At 41.9% G+C, this 21,928-nt stretch overlaps 1 protein-coding gene across 2 annotated transcripts in view; it reads left to right on the top strand.

Annotated features, from left to right (window-relative positions):
• Positions 1 to 21,712, top strand: part of LOC133656824 (uncharacterized) — an 85,184-nt gene extending 63,472 nt beyond the window's left edge. The window contains exons 10-16 of one of the 2 annotated variants that reach the window (XM_062057670.1): positions 1,196 to 1,321; positions 1,409 to 1,500; positions 2,202 to 2,321; positions 2,412 to 2,608; positions 3,182 to 3,311; positions 16,329 to 16,522; positions 19,237 to 21,712. In XM_062057670.1, coding sequence (XP_061913654.1) covers positions 1,196 to 1,321; positions 1,409 to 1,500; positions 2,202 to 2,321; positions 2,412 to 2,608; positions 3,182 to 3,311; positions 16,329 to 16,522; positions 19,237 to 19,471 — 1,094 coding nt within the window. In that variant the 3' untranslated portion in view covers positions 19,472 to 21,712. The remainder of the gene's footprint in view (positions 1 to 1,195; positions 1,322 to 1,408; positions 1,501 to 2,201; positions 2,322 to 2,411; positions 2,609 to 3,181; positions 3,312 to 16,328; positions 16,523 to 19,236) is intronic. The other variant, XM_062057672.1, reaches the window with a different exon arrangement.
• Positions 21,713 to 21,928: the final 216 nt, after the last annotated feature.

The raw sequence follows: 21,928 nt of genomic DNA, 5'->3' as shown, positions 1-21,928 counted from the left end.
CACTGACAAAATAAAGAGACAAAACATGTCCACTGCAGAGAATACTGGCTCTCAAAATTAGAATAATAGTGAAAAAAAGAAGTCTGGCCCCCGGTCTAATTTTTGGGAAATGTGGCCCAAACAATTTATTTGAATAGCTCTGCAGCATTGGGTAAGACATTGCAGGGGTACTTACAGATATTTGACTCTTTCTATAATGATATTTTTTCAAGCATTTTTGGATTCGGTATCGTATTATTCACATGAATGATGAAAGCTTGACGAAAATGGTGAGAGTCCTACTGTATTGTAGACATTTTTGGTGGAGTCATATTAACATTGCAGATGATGTTTTGTCCTATGTATGAGTTTTTATGTCAAAGTTGCACATCAGTCACTACAGTGGACACTATTGTGTCTTGCCATACACTGCCACCCATTGGTCAGCCGTTTTAAGTACAAACATTTTTTATAAAAATGGCTGACCGACATACGAAGAGGGACATCTGTCCATTCCTTCTATTTTAGGAGACCCTTGCAGGTGTACAAATATGGGAATATCAAGCAACAAATAAGGAGTAATATATTTGTTAAGATTTTGTAAAAATAATTGATTTTGAGTTTTGAGGAAATTATGATTAACCTTATTTCCACTAAACTGGACATTATGCATCTCTGGTTATTCTATTTGGACTTCCATGAATAGTGTTGCTGCAACGTTGGTGCTTTTGAAAATACTTCATCTGCATGAACGTTTTGGTTGCAAAGCAATTATATGTGTTATTAGAATGTAAGTGCATTTTTATTGAAATGTTTTGACATTTTTTAGATGTTAGTCCTGTAGGTTTAAAAAAAAAGTTTTTAAGGTCAGAATGTTTAATATTTTTTGCAAAACATTAAGCAATATTGGGATATGTTAATATATGTGAACAAATGTTAAAGATCAGTAAGAACATATTTTATAGTGTTGACAAAATAATATTTCCCCTTAAAAATATACTTTATCAAAACATGTTGTACATCTTGGTGGACATTTCACCAAGTCTTTAAAAATGTGTTTTTTAAAGTTAAGTTGACTAATAAAAATCCTAGAGTAGTTTACCATAATTCATGCATCACAGGGTTAATTCAGTTCTAATATGACAATAAAATAAAATTACCACAAAAGTATTGCTAACAAAGGAAGTCTTTCCTACTGCCTTGTCATGTGTTGCAGCCTCAGAGCGGATCGTTCACCTCAGAACCCCAAAAGAAACAACAATGGCCAAAATAATGGACTCTTGTCTTAGAATGCTGGGAATGACAGAAGACAAAGGCCTTTTTTCATTGAAAGAGCAGAGAGGTACAAAACACTGTACATGAAAGAGCACAGTAGAGTTTTATCACAGCAATATGAAGACATCATGCGCACATCTGCTTTTATTTCTAGATTCCGCAGCTGAGCTTTCCCAGGATCAGCATATTGGGAGCCTGCTGATATCCTCATCTGAGAGGGAACTGGAGTTACATTTGTGTAAAAAGGTATCACTGGACATTTTATCAATATGTACACATTCACTGTAAAACAACTAATAGATGGACAGTTGAAAAAAGATCATTTGTAATGTTAGATGTGGAGTTGAGTTGAGTTGAGTTTGTGTTTATTTAGAACATGCATGCATTCAACATGATACATCACAATTTTCAGTTTCTCTATTCAACATGTTCGAAAAGGAGTAGGAAGAAGCATAGCTTATTTAATCCTACCCCTTTTCCTTTACATAGCATTTGCTAAAACTTTTGTTCACTTCCTGTTCTCAATTTATTCACAATATACACCATAAGTAACAACAAGACAAATAAATACATAATAATTAGTGAAGTAAGTTATATTTCATAAGGTGAGATAAGTAAGATTATCTAGAAAAGGAATGGATGGATAAAATACATTTAGAACGTTTAACATGGGGCCCTGCGATGAGGTGGCGACTTGTCCAGGGTGTACCCCGCCTTCCGCCCGATTGTAGCTGAGATAGGCTCCAGCGCCCCCCCGCGACCCCGAAGGGAATAAGCGGTAGAAAATGGATGGATGGACGTTTATCATGGTTCTTCTTATTAAATGAGCTATTGAACTAAATTGGTGTTGTTTTATTGCAGTTTTGTACATATTGCGAATAAATATAAATTACAATGGTGTTTGAATAAATAAATGAATGAACTGAATCTATTATTTTGCAACACAGAGTAAAAGCACCACTTCTCAAAACAGTCCAGAGGTCAACAGCTCTATTGGAACCCAAAAAGAGAAGCGGATCAGGGAGCTGAATCTGCAAGTGGACTCCCTACAAAATGTCATCCTGCAGGTCAGTTCCACCCTTGAACTAAGATGGTAAAGCACATACTGTATGTTGATCTTTCATCCTTCAGTTATTGTGCAAACTGTTAACTTGTAGGTGCAGGAGCTTCACCTTGGGCTGGTAGCCTTCTGCTCAGAACTGAAGAACTCGGAAGGAGATGCGAATTTAGAAATGTTTGGCTCAGCTGAGCTGGAGCAGAAACTGGAACTGCTCCACAGACGACTAAGTGACAAGAAGCAAAGTCTTCAGACCCTCCGAGATCACATCAGCAACTCTGCAGCTCAACGGAAGAAGTAACCTTTGTTTTGCTTTCAAATTGTATCCTAATGATATTATGAATATAAATGGTTATTGGTGTACTGGAAAATCATCCCCCAAAAAAATCTCTTTCATGATAATAATGCTTGATTTATATTGCCACTGTCAAAAAGGTACTTATTTAACCGTGTTTGGTCTTGTTGTGTTTTTCCTCTCACAATTAGTGACACAAACACTGGAAATACCACTCCGTATGATGCTGTGCAAACACCATTAGACCACTTCAAACTACAACCACAGCAAGAAACATTTAAATATTGGCAAAATGAGTCAATCAAAACTCATTATTATCTTTGCAATGGCAGAGGAAGCCATCAACTAATTGTGTCTTCTGACACTGGCTTTTCTTATCTACAAATGTCAACACTATTCAGCAGGACAGATGAGTCACATGACAGAGCACATTTTCACAGATTCAACAATGACAGATGCACTAATGTCCCAAGAAAATAGTTGCACCTGGAGCTCGAAAACTGATGAGCCATGCCTTGAATAGACACTACATGCTAAGGTGCAATGAGATTTTGCTTTGTTTTTCTTGCATCCAGACAGCTAGATGTTCGTCTTTTGGAGAAGATGAAGCTGAACTGCCAGGTGTTTAAGGAAGAAATCTCTATGGTGCATCTCAACCGACAGGTGGCTCACCTTCAAAATGCTCTGCAGGAAAGCTACATTAAGGTACTGATTATTTTGAGAAACCAAATGGATTGTCATAAAAACAGTCACTGTTATGAGTTTGGTTGATAGCATGAGAAACACACTCAGTTGGTATGTGGGAAGTCTGTTTTGTCTGGGTATAAGAATGTGTGGATTGCTAAAAATATACTGGCATCTTTACTAAATTAGGTTCAGTTATGCAAAGTTGTGGTGGTTTGTTCTCAGAAAATCTACACAAACCTTTGAGAAGGGTTCATACATGTACCAATTTTGGGTGGATAAAGAAATGTGTTTTTTTTTTACATTTGAGAGACTGAGATTTTGGCCCCATGTAAATGTTCTCTGGCTCCCAGTGTGCAGTAAAGTGATTCTTGCACCAGTTTAGCACCATTCCTGAAACTTCACATACTTTGTGGAGAGCTGGCATTGGGTGGCTAAAAAGGACCCGTTTGATGAGGATCTGCATAAAGCTGCAAGTATTTTAACAAATGTTTGCAGTCTTTGTTAATATGCATTACGAATAACTAGGGATGTCCTGGTTAACCTTTTTAGCTTCAACCCCAATCAGAATTTGTTGGCCTCAGATCAAGTGCTCAGCTTATACTTTGACTATAGATGATATAATTGGAATTGTTTTACAGCAAGTAACTAAAGTAAACATAAAAACACATTTTTATAAAGCTTATCTTATTAGATTTAAAATTTGCTAGTATTGTTGAAAAAAATCGAATGATGTATTGAAAAAAAAAAGTAGCTACTGCACAATAACTAAACAAAAGCAAAAACTACTATTGGCTCTCATTTAAATCATTTGGGTTTTGCCCTCAAAGCCTTCATGTGTCCATAGGCTTACTCCCTGAGTTTGTAAAGGCCAACAAAATTGAACCAAATAATGGGAAAACAGTATTACATTATAACATTATCACTTTAGTACCATTTACATACTGATACTAAACTAGGTATCAGTAGTGTCAACATCTGGATCAATCCTCTCTACTTTACTGTACATTCAAGCTTTAGCGGTTAGCTTCTTGTGTTGTCCTGCCTAGTGTGTGTGTGTAGTATGCGTAGCCATTCATTTTCCTCTAGTCCTCTAGTGATGAAGCTACTTGGAAGAAATATATATATTTTTTTGGCCATGGTGGTGAGGATTGGTATTTTTGAAGCTGTGGATAGACAACACGTTCGTTGGAGATTGCTCTCAAATTCGAGCCGGTGTTCTGGCAAGACACGCACCCTCCTGGAATTCATGCAACTCATGCATGTGTGTAACAATGAATATAAAAATGTAATTGTGTCTCTCTGGCACCAACACAGCTGTGGTAAAGATTGGCTGGGCTCGGCAACTCATCGGCCTATCTCTGATCATTCAAAAAAGGCAAATCAATCAATTGATCAAAGTTTATTTACAGTCGGGATCAAAAGTTTACATACACTTGTAAAGAACATAATGTCATGGCTGTCTTGAGTTTACAATCATTTCTACAACTCATATTTTCTGGTGATAGAGTGATTGGAGCACATACTTGCTGGTCACAAAACAAATTCATGATGTTTGGTTCTTTTATGAATTTGTTATGGGTCTACTGAAAATGTGACCAAATCTGCTGGGTTAAAAGTATACATACAGCAATGTTAATATTTGATTACATGTCCCATGTAACCAAATAAGGCACTTTTGGTAGCCATCCACAAGCTTCTGGCAAGATTCTGGTTGAATTTTTGACCACTCCTCTAGACAAATTGCAGTTCAGCTAAATGTGTTGGTTTTCTGACATGGATTTGTTTCTTGAGCATTGTCCACACGTTTAAGTCAGGACTTTGGGAAGGCCATTCTAAAACCTTCATTCTAGCCTGATTTAGCCATTCCTTTACCACTTTGGACGTGTGTTTGGGGTCATTGTCCTGCCGGAACACCCAACTGCGCCCAAGACCCAACCTCCGGGCTGATGATTGTAGGTTGTCCTGAAGAATGTGGAGGTAATCCTCCTTTCTCATTGTCCCATTTAAAGCACCAGTTCCATTGGCAGCAAAACAGGCCCAGAGCATAATACTACCACAACCATGCTTGACAGTGGGCATGGTGTTCCTGGGATTAAAGGCCTCACCTTTTCTCCTCCAAACATATTGCTGGGTATTGTGGCCAAACAGCTCAATTTTTGTTTCATCTGACATCATATGGACAAATATACGACTTTCTGGAGGAAAGTTCTGTGGGCGACCGGTGCAATGGACGTTGAGTGCCATCCATCCATCCATCTTCTTCCGCTTATCCGAGGTCGGGTCGCGGGGGCAGCAGCTTAAGCAGGGAAGCCCAGACTTCCCTCTCCCCAGCCACTTCGTCCAGCTCCTCCCGGGGGATCCCGAGGCGTTCCCAGGCCAGCCGGGAGACATAGTCTTTCCAACGTGTCCTGGGTCTTCCCCGTGGCCTCCTACCGGTCGGACGTGCCCTAAACACCTCCCTAGGGAGGCGTTCGGGTGGCATCCTGACCAGATGCCCGAGCCACCTCATCTGGCTCCTCTCGATGTGGAGGAGCAGCGGCTTTACTTTGAGCTCCCCCCGGATGGCAGAGCTTCTCACCCTATCTCTAAGGGAGAGCCCCGCCACCCGGCGGAGGAAGCTCATTTCGGCCGCTTGTACCCGTGATCTTGTCCTTTCGGTCATAACCCAAAGCTCATGACCATAGGTGAGGATGGGAACGTAGATCGACCGGTAAATTGAGAGCTTTGCCTTCCGGCTCAGCTCCTTCTTCACCACAACGGATCGATACAGCGTCCGCATTACTGAAGACGCCGCACCGATCCGCCTGTCGATCTCACGATCCACTCTTCCCTCACTCGGGAACAAGACTCCGAGGTACTTGAACTCCTCCACTTGGGGCATGGTCTCCTCCGCAACCCGGAGGTGGCACTCCACCCTTTTCCGGGCGAGAACCATGGATTCGGACTTGGAGGTGCTGATTCTCATCCCAGTCGCTTCACACTCAGCTGCGAACCGATCCAGCGAGAGCTGAAGATCCTGGCCAGATGAAGCCATCTGGACCACATCATCTGCAAAAAGCAGATACCTAATCCTGCAGCCACCAAACCAGATCCCCTCAACGCCTTGACTGCGCCTAGAAATTCTGTCCATAAAAGTTATGAACAGAATCGGTGACAAAGGGCAGCCTTGGCGGAGTCCAACTCTCACTGGAAACGTGTCCGACTTACTGCCGGCAATGCGGACCAAACTCTGGCACTGATCATACAGGGAGCGGACCGCCACAATCAGACAGTCCGATACCCCATACTCTCTGAGCACTCCCCACAGGACTTCCCGAGGGACACGGTCGAATGCCTTCTCCAAGTCCACAAAACACATGTAGACTGGTTGGGCAAACTCCCATGCACCCTCAAGGACCCTGCCGAGAGTATAGAGCTGGTCCACAGTTCCACGACCAGGACGAAAACCATACTGTTCCTCCTGAATCCGAGGTTCGACTATCCAGCGTAGCCTCCTCTCCAGTACACCTGAATAGACCTTACCGGGAAGGCTGAGGAGTGTGATCCCACGATAGTTAGAACACACCCTCCGGTTCCCCTTCTTAAAGAGAGGAACCACCACCCCGGTCTGCCAATCCAGAGGTACCGCCCCCGATGTCCACGCGATGCTGCAGAGTCTTGTCAACCAAGACAGCCCCACAGCATCCAGAGCCTTAAGGAACTCCGGGCGGATCTCATCCACCCCCGGGGCCTTGCCACCGAGGAGCTTTTTAACTACCTCAGCAACCTCAGCCCCAGAAATAGGAGAGCCCACCACAGATTTCCCAGGCACTGCTTCCTCATAGGAAGACGTGTTGGTGGGATTGAGGAGGTCTTCGAAGTATTCCCTCCACCGATCCACAACATCCGCAGTCGAGGTCAGCAGAACACTATCCTCACCATACACGGTGTTGATAGTGCACTGCTTCCCCTTCCTGAGGCGGCGGATAGTGGTCCAGAATCGCTTCGAAGCCGTCCGGAAGTCGTTTTCCATGGCTTCCCCGAACTCTTCCCATGTCCGAGTTTTTGCCTCCGCGACCGCTGAAGCCGCACACCGCTTGGCCTGTCGGTACCTGTCCGCTGCCTCAGGAGTCCTATGAGCCAAAAGAACCCGATAGGACTCCTTCTTCAGCTTGACGGCATCCCTCACCACCGGTGTCCACCAACGGGTTCTAGGATTACCGCCACGACAGGCACCAACTACCTTGCGGCCACAGCTCCAATCAGCCGCCTCGACAATAGAGGTGCGGAACATGGTCCATTCGGACTCAATGTCCAGCACCTCCCTCGTGACATGTTCAAAGTTCTTCCGGAGGTGGGAATTGAAACTCTCTCTGACAGGAGACTCTGCCAGACGTTCCCAGCAAACCCTCACAATGCGTTTGGGCCTGCCAGGTCTGTCCGGCATCCTCCCCCACCATCGCAGCCAACTCACCACCAGGTGGTGATCGGTAGAAAGCTCTGCCCCTCTCTTCACCCGAGTGTCCAAAACATGAGGCCGCAAATCCGACGACACAACTACAAAGTCGATCATGGAACTGCGGCCTAGGGTGTCCTGGTGCCAAGTGCACATATGAACACCCTTATGTTTGAACATGGTGTTTGTTATGGACAATCTGTGACGGGCACAAAAGTCCAATAACAAAACACCGCTCGGGTTCAGATCCGGGCAGCCATTCTTCCCAATCACGCCTCTACAGGTTTCACTGTCGCTGCCAACATGAGCATTGAAGTCCCCCAGTAGAACGAGGGAATCACCCGGGGGAGCACTCTCAAGTACTCCCTCGAGTGAATCCAAAAAGGGTGAGTACTCTGAGCTGCGGTTTGGCGCGTAAGCGCAAACCACAGTCAGGACCCGTTCCCCCACCCGAAGGCGGAGGGAAGCTACCCTCTCGTCCACCGGGTTGAACTCCAACATGCAGGCTCTGAGCCGGGGGGCAACAAGAATTACCACCCCAGCCCGTCGCCTCTCACTGCCGGCAACGCCAGAGTAGAAGAGAGTCCAGCCCCTCTCGAGAGAACTGGTTCCAGAGCCCTTGCTGTGCGTCGAAGTGAGTCCGACTATGTCTAGTCGGAACTTCTCCACCTCGCGCACTAGCTCAGGCTCCTTCCCCCCCAGCGAGGTGACGTTCCACGTCCCAAGAGCTAGCTTCTGTAGCCGAGGATCGGACCGCCAAGTGCCCTGCCTTCGGCTGCCGCCCAGCTCACATCGCACCCGACCTCTATGACACCTGCTATGGGTGGTGAGCCCATTGGAGGGGGAACCCACGTTGCCTCTTCGGGCTGTGCCCGGCCGGGCCCCATGGGGACAGGCCCGGCCACCAGGCGCTTGCCATCGTGCCCCACCTCCGGGCCTGGCTCCAGAGGGGGGCCCCGGTGACCCGCGTCTGGGCGAGGGAAATCTGGGTCCATAGGTTTTATTTTTCATTGAGGTCTTCGAGCTGCTCTTTGTCTGATCCCTCACCTAGGACCAGTTTGTCTTGGGAGACCCTACCAGGGGGAATAAAGCCCCCGGACAACATAGCTCCTAGGATCATTGGGACACGCAAACTCCTCTACCACGGTAAGGTGGCAGCTCAGAGAGGAGTGGACGTCGAGTGGATCTGGTTAATAGTGTATCATCCCCGATATATCATCCCCGACCTGATCCCATGATCTGGTTAATAGTGTATCATCTGGTTAATAGTGTATCATCCCCGATATATCATCCCCGACCTGATCCCATGATCGGAATCAGGACATCTCTAAAAATAACACTACCTTTGCATACCTGGTATCTTTGTCAACCTTCATGAACCAGGAAGTATCCTGTTAACAAACTAACACACCACTAAGTTGTAGTACAATCTAGCTAAACAATGTGAATCTCTTGTATTTTCCTTTAGATAACAATAGATCTGAGACATGGATGGTATAAATGACTTCCTGCTGTCAGGGCCTGACCCAGAGGGTCAGTCTTTTGCCCTATTATGTCCATCATCTTTGATCCTGTCCCCACTGTTCTTGTGAGAGACAAAACAATGCTGAAAAATAACTTCCCTCCACTGTTGTGTAAAGCTGTGCACCTTTTTTTAGAGAAAGGGCACACTAGGCTGGATGGACGCGCACTCCTTCTGAGAAAATAGTATTTTAGCACTGACACCCGAGAGCCTGTGACCATACCAACAATGGAATGTGCGCGACAAAAGACACTGGGAGAGTGCAATGGAGAAATGGGCCAGGATGTGTAAAACTATCTCCATCCATCCCCGGAGGAGCTCACTTCTTTTTTAATGTCAGCCTTTTATTCCGCTGGAGAAGGCCTAACGAGGTGCCATGAAAGGACACACGCCGCTTCGGCTTTGAATGGTGCCCCGTGTCACGTTGCTGCCCCAGGGCCACACTTTTTTAGGTGGCAAGCTTGTGGGAAAAGCAGCAGCGTTAATGTTTATCATATGACCTAATCAGAGTTAACACACAGGTCAGGACTGAGGAGCAGTCTGGGAACTGATGGAGCCACTGCTCTAATAAGGAGCAGACCGCCCTGTATTTGGTCTCGTAGGCCGTCCTGCATTGCAGACAATAAGGAAATATTTCATCATTGGCCGTCTAATCTCCAAGATCTCTTCCAACTGGCGAGCATCAATAAAGCAGCCGAGAGGGGAGGGAAAGAGAAACAGAGCGAAGAGTGCGAAGGGGCGCAGGGGAAACACAACAAATAGCGGAAATGACTTTAAACAAGCGTCTTAGCTTGGACAACTTAAAAACTTCAGACATACTTTTGAAGAGGGGGAAACCGAGAGAGCAATATCTTTGCTTGTCTTGACCTGAAGAGTGAACCTGTACATACCCCGTGTTCCCTTTTGAAAAAATAACAATCACATTTTTAGCAAATTTCATACGTCCGAATTAGGGCTGACGAAAACAACAAGTTAACTCATGTCACTAATCACAAAAAAAGTGCATTAATCATGTATACACACCATTTATTTTGACCTTACATACAATTTTATCTTAACTGCGAATGGTTATCTGAAAATATTAGTTGATATGGGCGGTCATCATGTCAATGCATACAACACTGATGAATAAGGAGACTCCAACTGGTGTGCTCAATTCATATTTCACTTCAAAATACATCCTGACTGGACTTTATATACAACTGTTAACAAGTTTTGAGCAAATAAATGACGTACATTTCAGTAAAACATTTTAAAAATGTTCCTGGGTGACATTCCGACATTAAAATTGCATTTGTGTACAAATATTGGGGTCTTTTTTCAAAGTTTTTTTAAACATTGCAATTTATCTTATTTAATCCACATTCAAAAGTGTGATTAGTTAAAAAATAATCATTTGACAGCACCAGTTCTAATACTTTTGACTTAAGATGTTCTCTTACCTGCTGACAGTTTTGGTTGTCGCCAACAATCAACAATCAAATTATTTATACTGTGTACTACACCAGTGGTCCCCAACCACCGGGCCGCGGCCCGGTACCGGTCCGTGGACCGGTACCGGTCCGTGGACCGATTGGTACCGGTCCGCACAAGAAATGTAAAAAAAATTAATAAATAAATAATTCTTTTTTTTAAATTTTTTTTTAAAATTAAATCAACATAAAAAACACAATATATACATTATATATCAATATAGATCAATACAGTCTGCAGGGATACAGTCCGTAAGCACATATTTCTTTATGACAAAAAAAAAATACAAAAAAAAAAAAAAAAAAAAAATAACCCCCCCCTACCCCACCCCCTCGGTCCGTGGGACAAATTTTCAAGCGTTGACCGGTCCGCAGCTACAAAAAGGTTGGGGACCACTGTACTACACAATTTATACTATTTTATACAAAATTATTGCTAGTTGTAGCAAATACCCCAAAAGTCGTGCAGTGTGGCGCTCACAATTATTTGGGAAAAAAGTTAAACAAAACTTGGGAGTTAAAATACAAACAACTACTAGACATAGCACAATGTACAATATTAGTAATACACCTAATAATATGTCAATTATGTACACAAATTAATTGGACCAAGCAAGTTCTAATGTAAATAGCTGTAGCTAGGAGCATACTTGCTAATGACTGCAAACATAATTTACGACAAAGCAACAACGCAAATAGTAATAATATAATTAATTTTAGTTGTATTGTTACTATGTAAATTAGGAATGTAAAAATGTTACTCAAAGTATTGTCCGTGGAGTATTTAAATGTTTTGCGATATCTACAGTTTAAGCCTGGAAAAAATGTAAATTATTTCCTATAGAAAAATGTGGAGAAGTGGATATCATTGTCTTTTTAGAACAATTACAAAACTAGTTCGGCTCTAAATAAGCATCCTACAATCCATGGAAAGACCTTATCCGATCGTGTTCGGTTTATGAAAAGTCGGACTAACACACACTATGTGATTGAAAACAAGATATTTCGAGTGGGTGTGTGCCGCCGGAGGGGAACCTTCATAACACAGGATACAACCCGGAAGCAGATACCATTCAATAAAAACATAATCTATTGTAATGAATAGGTGACAGTTTATTAAAATAACAAAACATTTTGGAGTGCATCGATGGGAGAAAAAAAGAAAAAAAAGATTTATTTAAGACGGTAGCTAAGGAAATGTAGATTGTTTGCTTAATTCGGACTCCCTAACGAAATACGAATGAGATAAAACAGAATGAAGCAGGTATATTAAAAGCGAATATTAAAGCGTTTACAAACATCTTCACGCCGCATTTGTGCACTCCAAACAGATTAACAATAACTCTGTATTCCACACACCTGGCAAGCTTGTCCAAAAAAATAGCAACCTTCATCTGGAACAGTATGAGCCTGGGCAAAACGGTATTTTCCTTCTAATTTAAAACTCCTTCCATCAACCACAGAGCATAATGAATGAACTCCAAGACATTCGTAAGTTTTGTTTCCATGATTCTCCGTGTGAAAATTCCTTCAAAACAACTCTCTTCTGCCGGTTTTTGCTTCGGACCGGCATCCGCTCCGATATATTCTTGGTAGTGGTGTCATGTTCGTAGCTGCAAATAAGATAATTTTTTATGTTGTCTGCGATTTAACATCAGCATAGCCATTGTCAACGTGATATTTGTGCCAATATTACAGCGGACATCATGTACCACAGAGCTCGGCTTTTGACTTGTAAGGAGCCACAAATGCCTGGTGTGACATATAGGTTAACCGCAAAAGCAATATATTTATCCGCGCTAAAATATATATTTTTTTCATTTATCCCCAATGTGAGATAAATAAAGTACCGTATTTTCCGGACCATAGGGCGCACTGGATTATAAGGCGCACTGCCGATTAATGGTCTATTTTTTTATCTTTTTTCATATATAAGGCGCTTATAGGGCGCATTAAAGGAGTCGTATTTATTTATTTTTTTCTAAATTGAAAACACTTCCTTGTGGTCTACATAACATGTAATGGTGTTTTTTTGGTCAAAATGTTGCATAGATTAAGTTTTACAGATCATCTTCAAGCCGCTTTCTGACAGTCACTTTCGGATGCGCCGTTTTGTGGGCGGTCTTATTTACGTGGCTCACCTTCGGCAGCGTCTTCTCCCCGTCATCTTTGTTGTAGCGGTGTAGCGTGCAAGGACGGGAGTGGAAGAAGTGTCAAAAGATGGAGCTAACTGTTTTAATGACATTCAGATTTGACTTAAATCAACAATGGAGCAGCATCTCCTCATCCGGAAACAACAACGCCGGAAATGTGTCACGTGAAAAACCCTCTGACCGGAACCCTTTAATAACTGAAGTTCCTTGGGTGAATAATGTAAACTCACTATACCGGTATGTTTTAGCGCTTTCATGGCGAGTTTACTGACACATATAAGTAAGAATTTTACACTATTTTGTATTAGAATTGGCAACAGCGGAGGATGACTGTCCCATAAAAAAAAAAAGAAGCTTATCAACTTCGGTGTCGGCACGGACTAAGACGGCGAACGCACACAATTTTTCAGGATTTTTACAGATCCCGAAAGACACATTGGCAGGTACCACAGAAGGTAAGAAAAGTTGCTTTTGCATAATATTGCGAAACAAAACGCCAGATAATGTCTTACCTTATACACACACCATAAAAGTACTCGTATGTTGGAGCACAGTACAATCCATCAAGCGATGCGGCTTCATAGCTTACCAAAGTCGTACGAAAACATGTTGATAGATTTTTGAGCTGAAATAGAAAAGGCACATTTACACTTACTGTAACCAATGATGGTGATGACCTCCAAAAGAGACAACTAGACTCATCCATAATGGGACCGCCATGTAAACAAAGCTGGTTTCTCTGTACTACACCAACCCAACGTAGCCGTCTCATTCGGGACGATTCGTAAGAGCCAAGGATTTGTGGACGCTTAAAAATGACAACCAGTTTCAATGAAACATATAAAATGTTGGTGTTGTTTACTTGAGTCATATTGCCATCACATTGCAGTCTACACGTATCTCTTATGTTTTGACTGCCATCTACTGGTCACACTTATCATTACACCATGTACCAAATAAAATTGCTTTGAGGTCGGTAAGAAAAAACTGAATTATTCCGTACATTGGGCGCACCGGGTTCTAAGGCGCACTGTTGAGTTTTGAGGAAAAAAAATGATTTTAAGGGCGCCTTATAGTCCGGAAAATACGTTATATCCTATCCTATCCTATCCTACATGACCAATAGTTGCCTTAGAGTGTGCATGGACACAGAGACTTAGGTGTGAAAATACAAAAAAACTAACTATTTAACACATCAGACTAATTTAGTGCATGGAAACGTAGTCAATGTGTTATTCCTTTTCTGCCCCATGTGAGACTGGCTGAATTGGTGAACATCATCTCACATCTGTTATCATTTTGTCTGGCCTGTTAGAGATTGATTTGTCATACTGGATCAAACAAAGTCTGTTCTCTGCTGATGGCAGAGGAACACTATTACATTGTGTTTGCTTAAGTAGAAATGTATTTAGCTAATGCTCCCATTTCTCTTCAGTAATTATCTTCTTTAATATTTTAACCTCATCTCATTGCATTTTCAAAGTATGCAGCCTCTAGGCTGTCCTGGCTGGGTTAAGTTTTGATGAAATCATGTGGATAAACATGGGGATCATCCTTCCCTCTTTTGGCCTGCTTCCAACAAACTAAGACAATATGATGCACATTAGCGTTTGCTTTTCAAGGAGCTTCAGATGCATTTCTGTGAATATTTCTTGTCTGGCTCTCTTGTCTGAGGCAAGAGAAGCCTTAGTTCTGACCCCAGATCCCGGCGAGGCGACATCAATTGCTGCAAAATATTCACACGCCTGACGGATGCCAAGAGGCTGGATAAGGGAACTGAAGAATTCAGTGGTCAGACTCACAAGTTATTTCTGATCCCCACAAGCTACTTGTGGCGTGATCTCCTCAAAAAACTAATCATTCACGTCTTGCTGGTCTGCAGGCTTTTGACGCACACATGCTCTTATCTTCCGGGCAACTCGCCAAAGTGGTATCTGTAATTATTTGCTTGCTAGAAAATAGGGTTACGTATCACTTCGAGGTAATAATTTTTCATAGACATAAGCCGCAACTTCTCAATAATGTTTACATGTGATGATGCGATGAAATCTGCATTTAAAGCATGTGCACAGATTGGAATAACTGTCTTGTTTAGGCACTTCGTTTTTGACCATATGGATCAAATTGTCAGGTTAAGGACACACTTGCGTGCTTTATATAAATAATATAAGCATCTGTCTATAATGCAAATTATTGTCCCTGTCAGGTTTATTTATTATGGTTGCACTTTGAAGTGGTGCCGAACTACACGATATCGCACATAGTTTTTTTGAAGAATCCCATTTAGGTGAAGAATGACTCCTAATCCTCACGAAGAAAAGGGGTGGGGGGGACCAAGCGTCTTTTTGTGTCGTCCTTGTCAGTTTCGGGTAGTAAATGGCTGTCAAAGTGTCGCAACTTATCGGATTATATCTTCAGCCATCTACTTTTCAGGCGAGAGGCATGATTTATGATCTACAAGGAGCAAAGAAGCAAGGAAGCAGCAGACCACACGATGATGTAAACATAGGGTTGTAAACACGGCGCCGCCATAAATAGTTTGTCTGCGTTAGCGCTTATAATAACAATATCACTGTCATGATCCGCTGCCCGGATCATATTTGTTTAGTTTTCAATTCCCTCACTTCCTGTTTTGAGCACCCATGGGTTTGTGTTTTGGTTGCAATGGGTGCAGACTGGTTTCACCTGCCTCTGATTAGTGTTCGGCGCACTCACCTGCTGCCGGGCACTAATCAGAGAGCTACTTATTCACGTTGTGCGCCACACTCAGTCTGGTTTCCTTGTTTGCTGTAAGCAACAGTTACGTTGGAAGATTTCTTGTTTCCTTGCTCAAGACTCCTCTGCCAAGTTTTTCCCTTAGCTCCCCGTGCGATCGACACGCATCTCTTTTGTTTGTTTCCTGTATTTTTGTATGACTTATGAGAATAAATCATTGTCCTATCTGCATATCGCCTCCGGAGTTTTCGTCTGCATCCTGGGAGAACGATCCACGCAGTAATATGTGACCCATCCGTAAAAATCCCCAATACTTTTAATACTCAAGTCACAAAATGTAAATGGAGTATTGTTGGCGCTTTTTAATGGTTATTTATTGGATTTTATGGGCGAAATAGTGGAGCTCCCATTGGTTCCGCTGTAAGCTGACTTTTATTTACGTTTATTTAATATTTATAATGCATTAAAAAATCCATCTATCGTCATGTCTTTCATAATGATTGTGAACGATAAGCAAAATTCCCAAAAAAGTGCAGTTCCCCTTTAACTAAAATATTAAGAGCACCTCTCAGTATAATGAAATGCAGTCCCACAACACTGCAAATTACAACTCTAATAATAAACACGCTGGTTAATTATATTATGAAAAGTCATCATTCATTAATTTTGTACAGCTCTTGTCATATTTGTCATTTTGTGTGTCCACAATGTGAACTCAGTCTTTTTTTCTCTATAAAGGAGAAAGACCAGAGAAAGAACGTGACCATCGGTAACCTAAGCCAGCTGGTGTCTCCGCAGTCTCCTGCCATGCTACTTTTGGTGCAGGAGAGCCGTGGACCTGACGGCTACTATGGCTTCACGTGCCGGTACGCTGAAGGCAGTGGCTTGGTGGTGGTCAGGGTGGACAGCTCGCAACTGTGTGTGGATGACAGGTAGGGACCTATGACCAGTGATGCCGCTACTTGCAAAATGTAGTAAGCTAATTAAGCTACAAGTTACTCTCGATTATATGTAGCTAAGCTCCAGAGGAAGCTATTCCCAGGGAATTGTAGCAAGCTATACTAGAAGCTACATGGCAAAAGTAGCTCGTGACATCAAAGCTAGATTTAATGGCATTTCTATCTACAGTTTGTATGTGCCCACATGTATAATACCAATGTTAATGTAACTGAGAGTGTACAAATGTATTCAATAAGGGTCCATTACTATTAACTATCTGTCATTTAGCTGGGGACACTCTACAACTACCTCTAAGGGTCACTGCACCCCAATGTATGTATTTATTTAGTTTGCCTTTTCTTTGGCCCATCCCTATAATGTTATTCATTCTCCCTACCTACAGTAAAACAACAGCATCTATCTAAATCTTGACAAACAAACTTGTGGGTTTGGGAATAGTTGGTAATACTTATGTGCAGTAAAACTCACCTTAATGTGTGTTCCTAAATTTGGGTTGGATGTCTTAGATGACGAGAGCAGTTATGATTTTGGTTTGCAACTAAAACAACTAAAAACTAAGGTTTGGGGCATTGTTTTCTCTAAACACACTTTTGTCTAAATATGGCTAAAGACACGCATTATTGTGAGTTTCCTGGACGTTGTGTTCGTCACTAAAGAAAATATATAATCTGCAGCAGAGAATCCCTCTGCCATTCTCAAGTATGTTTATTTTTTTAGTCGTCAGCTTGAAGCGTCCCTCTGTCTCTGACACCCTCATCGTCATGTGCTTGATTGTTAGGATTTTGCTTACCAGTTTCGATGACCTGCTTTATTTTGCCTCTGATTGGCCAGTCTATAAGGTTTCGCCCTAACCTTAGCCAATTGTGACTCATCATATAGACATCAACCAATCATCATGGATTTTTTCTGTATGTATGGATGTTCTCATTCATCCAGTTCATTGTATTTTCTCTGTATTTTTGGGCGGGGCCTGGATTCGCTGTCTATTTTCTCTCTTTGTAGCTTGTAGCTTTGATGTAAGTTACTTAGCTACATGGGTCTAAAAGTATGCTTAGCCTTAACACTCAGAGTACAGGTGTTACTAAATGAAAAAAAAATAGTAGCACAAAAAAAAAATAGTAGCAATATGAAATGTCCTAAATAACACAGTTGTACTAATAACACTCAAACAACATACACAGTAACACACGTGCACTCATACAAACCCAAAACCAGTGAAGTTGGCACATTGGTAAATCGTGAATAAAACCAGAATACAATGATTTGTAAATCATTGCAGATTCGATACGGTGTATAAATGATTCTATTATATTGTAAACATTTGTTAATGGACATTTTATTTTTTACACCACAAAAGACCAAAAGCATTCCTTCCTGCGCATATGCTACGTTCTGAGCAAATCAAAGACTTGCAGTTCAGTAAAACATTTAAAAAACATTCCTGTATGACATTCTGATTACCAAATTGCATTTCTACCCAAATATTGGGGTATTTTCTTCAGCAAATTTTCTTCATGCAAGTAAATAATAACCTGTGATTAATCATGATTATAGCAGTTCAAGAGTGTGATTAATCTGATGAAAAAAAATTATCACTTGATCCCCACCTTCTACCATCCTAGTCACGTCCGTTGTGTCCTTGAGCAAGACACTTCACCCTTGCTCAATATGGGTGCTGGTTAGCGCCTTGCATGGCAGCTCCCTCCATCAGTGTGTGAATGTGTGTGTGAATGGGTGAATGTGGATATACTGTCAAAGCGCTTTGAGTACCTTGAAGGTAGAAAAGCGCTATACAAGTATAACCCATAATAATAACTTGACAGCCCTTGTTTAAATACACGGAAACCTTTAGTACAGCGATTCTCAAACCCGTAGTAAAAGTACCACTAGTGGTATGTGTGCTCCATCTAGTGGTACAGCAAATAATCACTTGATTAAAGTACAATGTTTTATTTTTCTATTTTCAAACACAGTGTTACTGTTTAAACTGTGTGTAAGGTTACAATGGCCAAAAATATAAAATATACATGATAAATAAAACCTCTGCCTTGTTTTCAATGAATGCTTAGACCTACTGTGGTACTGTATTTGATGTAGGTCATTGTTGTAGTACTTGGAGAGCCAAGTTTCTAATTCATTGTTAAAGGTAAAACATAAAGTTGTGTATCATTAGTTTTCTCTCTAGCTTGTCTGCTTCCAATTAAAGCACCCTCCTCTTTGGGGTTTCAGTAAATACATGCTATAATTAGAGCATTTACAGTACGTAAGTAATGCTGGACGTTGTGTTGATAGAGTAAATTTGTTTAAACTTTGTTGGAAACATTGTTCGGGCAAGCGTACGACCCACCATTGCTGTTTTTGCTCTGACATGCTGAACATTTAACACAAATGCTTTGGTAAAAACGACAGCTTTTAACATTTTAATGGAAGCAACAATGGTGTCATTTGGGGGAAAAAAAGGTTCTACTTTGAACAGCAAAATGAATTCTCATGTCCGAGACGTCATCATGACAGTGCAGAGACAAAACCACAGATGCTGCACAGGCTTTGATTGCAGCATCTTAGCCAAAATACATTTCCCAGGGTAACAAAAACTAATAGGGGAATTTGTGGAGTGATTCATGCTCTGAATTGTTTTTCATATTGCTTTTCTTTTAACTGCCTGTCTCAACAATGTCTTCCGTAGGCTTGTGGAAGTGAACGGGGCACCAGTGGTCAACTCTACAGAAGAAGAACTGAGTGACCTTCTGCTCCAGCTACCTAGGGCCCAGATTATTGTGCTCCGTCAGCCGACTCCCACCCTCACCTCCCATCAACCCCCTCTGATCCTGCAGCACATGGTTAACCCTAATCCCCAGCAAACAGAGAGAGATGTGATCACCATGGAAACCCCATCACTGCGCAGGGTAATGGCTATCTGATGAAAAGGGGCATGATGGATGAGCACAAACAGAGGGAGTAAAAAAGAGAAAGCATATAAAGATAGTGGGTATATATGAGCATTTTGTTTTCTCTACTGCCACAAATCAATTTTGACCGCCAATAGTTTTCCCGCATAAACAAGTTATAGCCTACCTTGTCTGCCAGAGAATAAGGAAAGCGAGCAGGAAGAATAAGTGTTGACTTTCTTGCTATATTTAGCAAGTAATCAGACCGCTATAGATACTCTTTTTCAAAATAGCGTAGAGCAAATGAACTAGTGAAGAGTCTTTAGGCAACCATAGCAAGAAAGCACTCAGTTTTAACTCTGGCATTAAAACAACAAAAAGAAACAACAGAAGACAGTTCATTTGTAGCTCTAAATATGGGTTTTACTTTTCAATGTTTTTTAGTATGTGATCTTTGACCCCATCGCAGTTAGCGCCACCGTCTCTCACAGTAGTTTTTTTGCTGTGCTGTCCCATACTATGGCCTTGTTTGCACTGCAAACCAAATTAGGGTGCTTCAAATCTGATCTTTTCGCATCAGATTCAGGCCACATCAGGAGGTAGTCTATATCCGATTGGAATCTGATAAATTAAAATGTGACTTCGGTCTAAAGGCAACGACCTCTATGTGACTTTGGGCAAATTGTGTCATTCGTGTGCGTGAGCAAAGAAACAGCCCGCCAGTGGAAGTGGATACTTTAGCACAACATCCGGTTTCAGTGAGCAAAGTCTATTTTCGACGCCAAATTTTCGTTTGCATCACTCGTCAATAGTGTGCAAATAATAGGCTATGTGTAATATATGAATATATATTTTGATTCCGAAGAAATAGCGTGTGTTGAAGGACCGGAATTGATGCTGCCACAACACAGCAAAACACCACATTTAATGCAATACAGTCGGATAGGGACTCATGTGGCCCCATTTGCCTCAGTTTACCTGACGCATGGAACGTGACAAATTGAGGGAGCGCACTATCCCCAACCTGCTCAGTAGCCGCGTGGTTAGAGTGTCTGCCCCGAGACTGGAAGGTTGTGAGTTCAAACCCCGGCCGAGTCATACCAAAGACTATAAAAATGGGACCCATTGCCTCCCTGCTTGGCACTCAGCATCAAGGGTTGGAATTGGGGGTTAAATCACCATAAAATTCAATGCTCCCCTCACCTCCCAGGGGGTGAATAAAGGGAGGGGTCAAATGCAGAGGATAATTTCACCACACCTAGTGTGTGTGTGACTATCGTTGGGACTTTAACCTTAACTTTAACTTCAGACGGCAGTAAAGTGTTGAATATCTTAAAATGCATTTTGTGGCAATTCCAACGTTGACCACAGCCGCAGTTGCTATGTAGAATGGCACTTTCCTTTATTTTCAGCAGACTGCGTTGCAAAATGATTAAATTTTTCCCTCACGCCGGAACCACCCAGGAATGGGGCCCTATGAATCTCTTCCCTACTGTAGGTGTGGAGGAAATTTTCTCCATGGTGACTAACAGCAAAATCCTCATTTAAATAGGGAAGTGTACGCCACTTTTGCACTTATTATCAATTGTGCACACAGTCTTAGGAGATCACCCACAATACGCCCACTAATAGTACATGTGATTTTATAATTTGCACACGCTATTTAGCACTTGTTACTTGGGATCTTTGAAGATGGAGCCCTATGTCTTCATGTATCATGTATTGGTGACTTTTTCCTCTATAAAGTATTGTAGACCAGTGGTCCCCAACCTTTTTGTAGCTGCGGACGGTCAACGCTTGAAAATCTGTCCCACGGGGACCGGGGGGGGAGGAATTGTTATATTATTATTATTATTTTTTTTTTCATAAAGAAATACAATCATGTGTGCTTACAGACTGTATCCCTGCAGACTGTATTGATCTATATTGATATATAATGTATATATTGTGTTTTTTATGTTAATTTAATTTTTAAAAAATAAAATAATAACAATATTTTTTTTATTTTTTTATTTCTTGCGCGGCCCGCTGGTTGGGGACCACTGTTGTAGACTAGCAAACAGTATACCTCAGTGTAATCTCTGGATACGCTTGACATACTCACACCAATTTAAATTCACTATTCCATTCCATTGCTTGTTGTTTTACAAATTTATGACACAAGAGAGAGCTGTGACTGAAGAATAAAGTGATACAAATCCTACGTTTCGCTTGATACGTAACGCGCAGGCTTGTCTAACATCTGTCAGAGGGTTGTCCTGAGGGTGCAACAATGAATGCTTGATGTAGTGCAGGGGAACTCCAGCTTGGAAGTATAACAGCACGTGTAATCTCCTATAGCAACATACAGGCTTGAAAAAGCTTTGCATCCTACATTATCTTTGCAGAACACACACGAACAGCTCTCTCTGAAAGTTGAGTCACGTTTGGCCTTTTGTGTGTTGTAATGCAAACCAGTGGGCTGTGGGAATAAAACCTTGGCCGCAGAAA

This window comes from Entelurus aequoreus, linkage group LG09 (assembly GCF_033978785.1).
Source record: "Entelurus aequoreus isolate RoL-2023_Sb linkage group LG09, RoL_Eaeq_v1.1, whole genome shotgun sequence".
NCBI lineage: Eukaryota > Metazoa > Chordata > Actinopteri > Syngnathiformes > Syngnathidae > Entelurus > Entelurus aequoreus.
The sequence above is the reverse complement of the archived record's forward strand: the minus strand, read 5'-3'. Positions and strand labels throughout refer to the sequence as shown.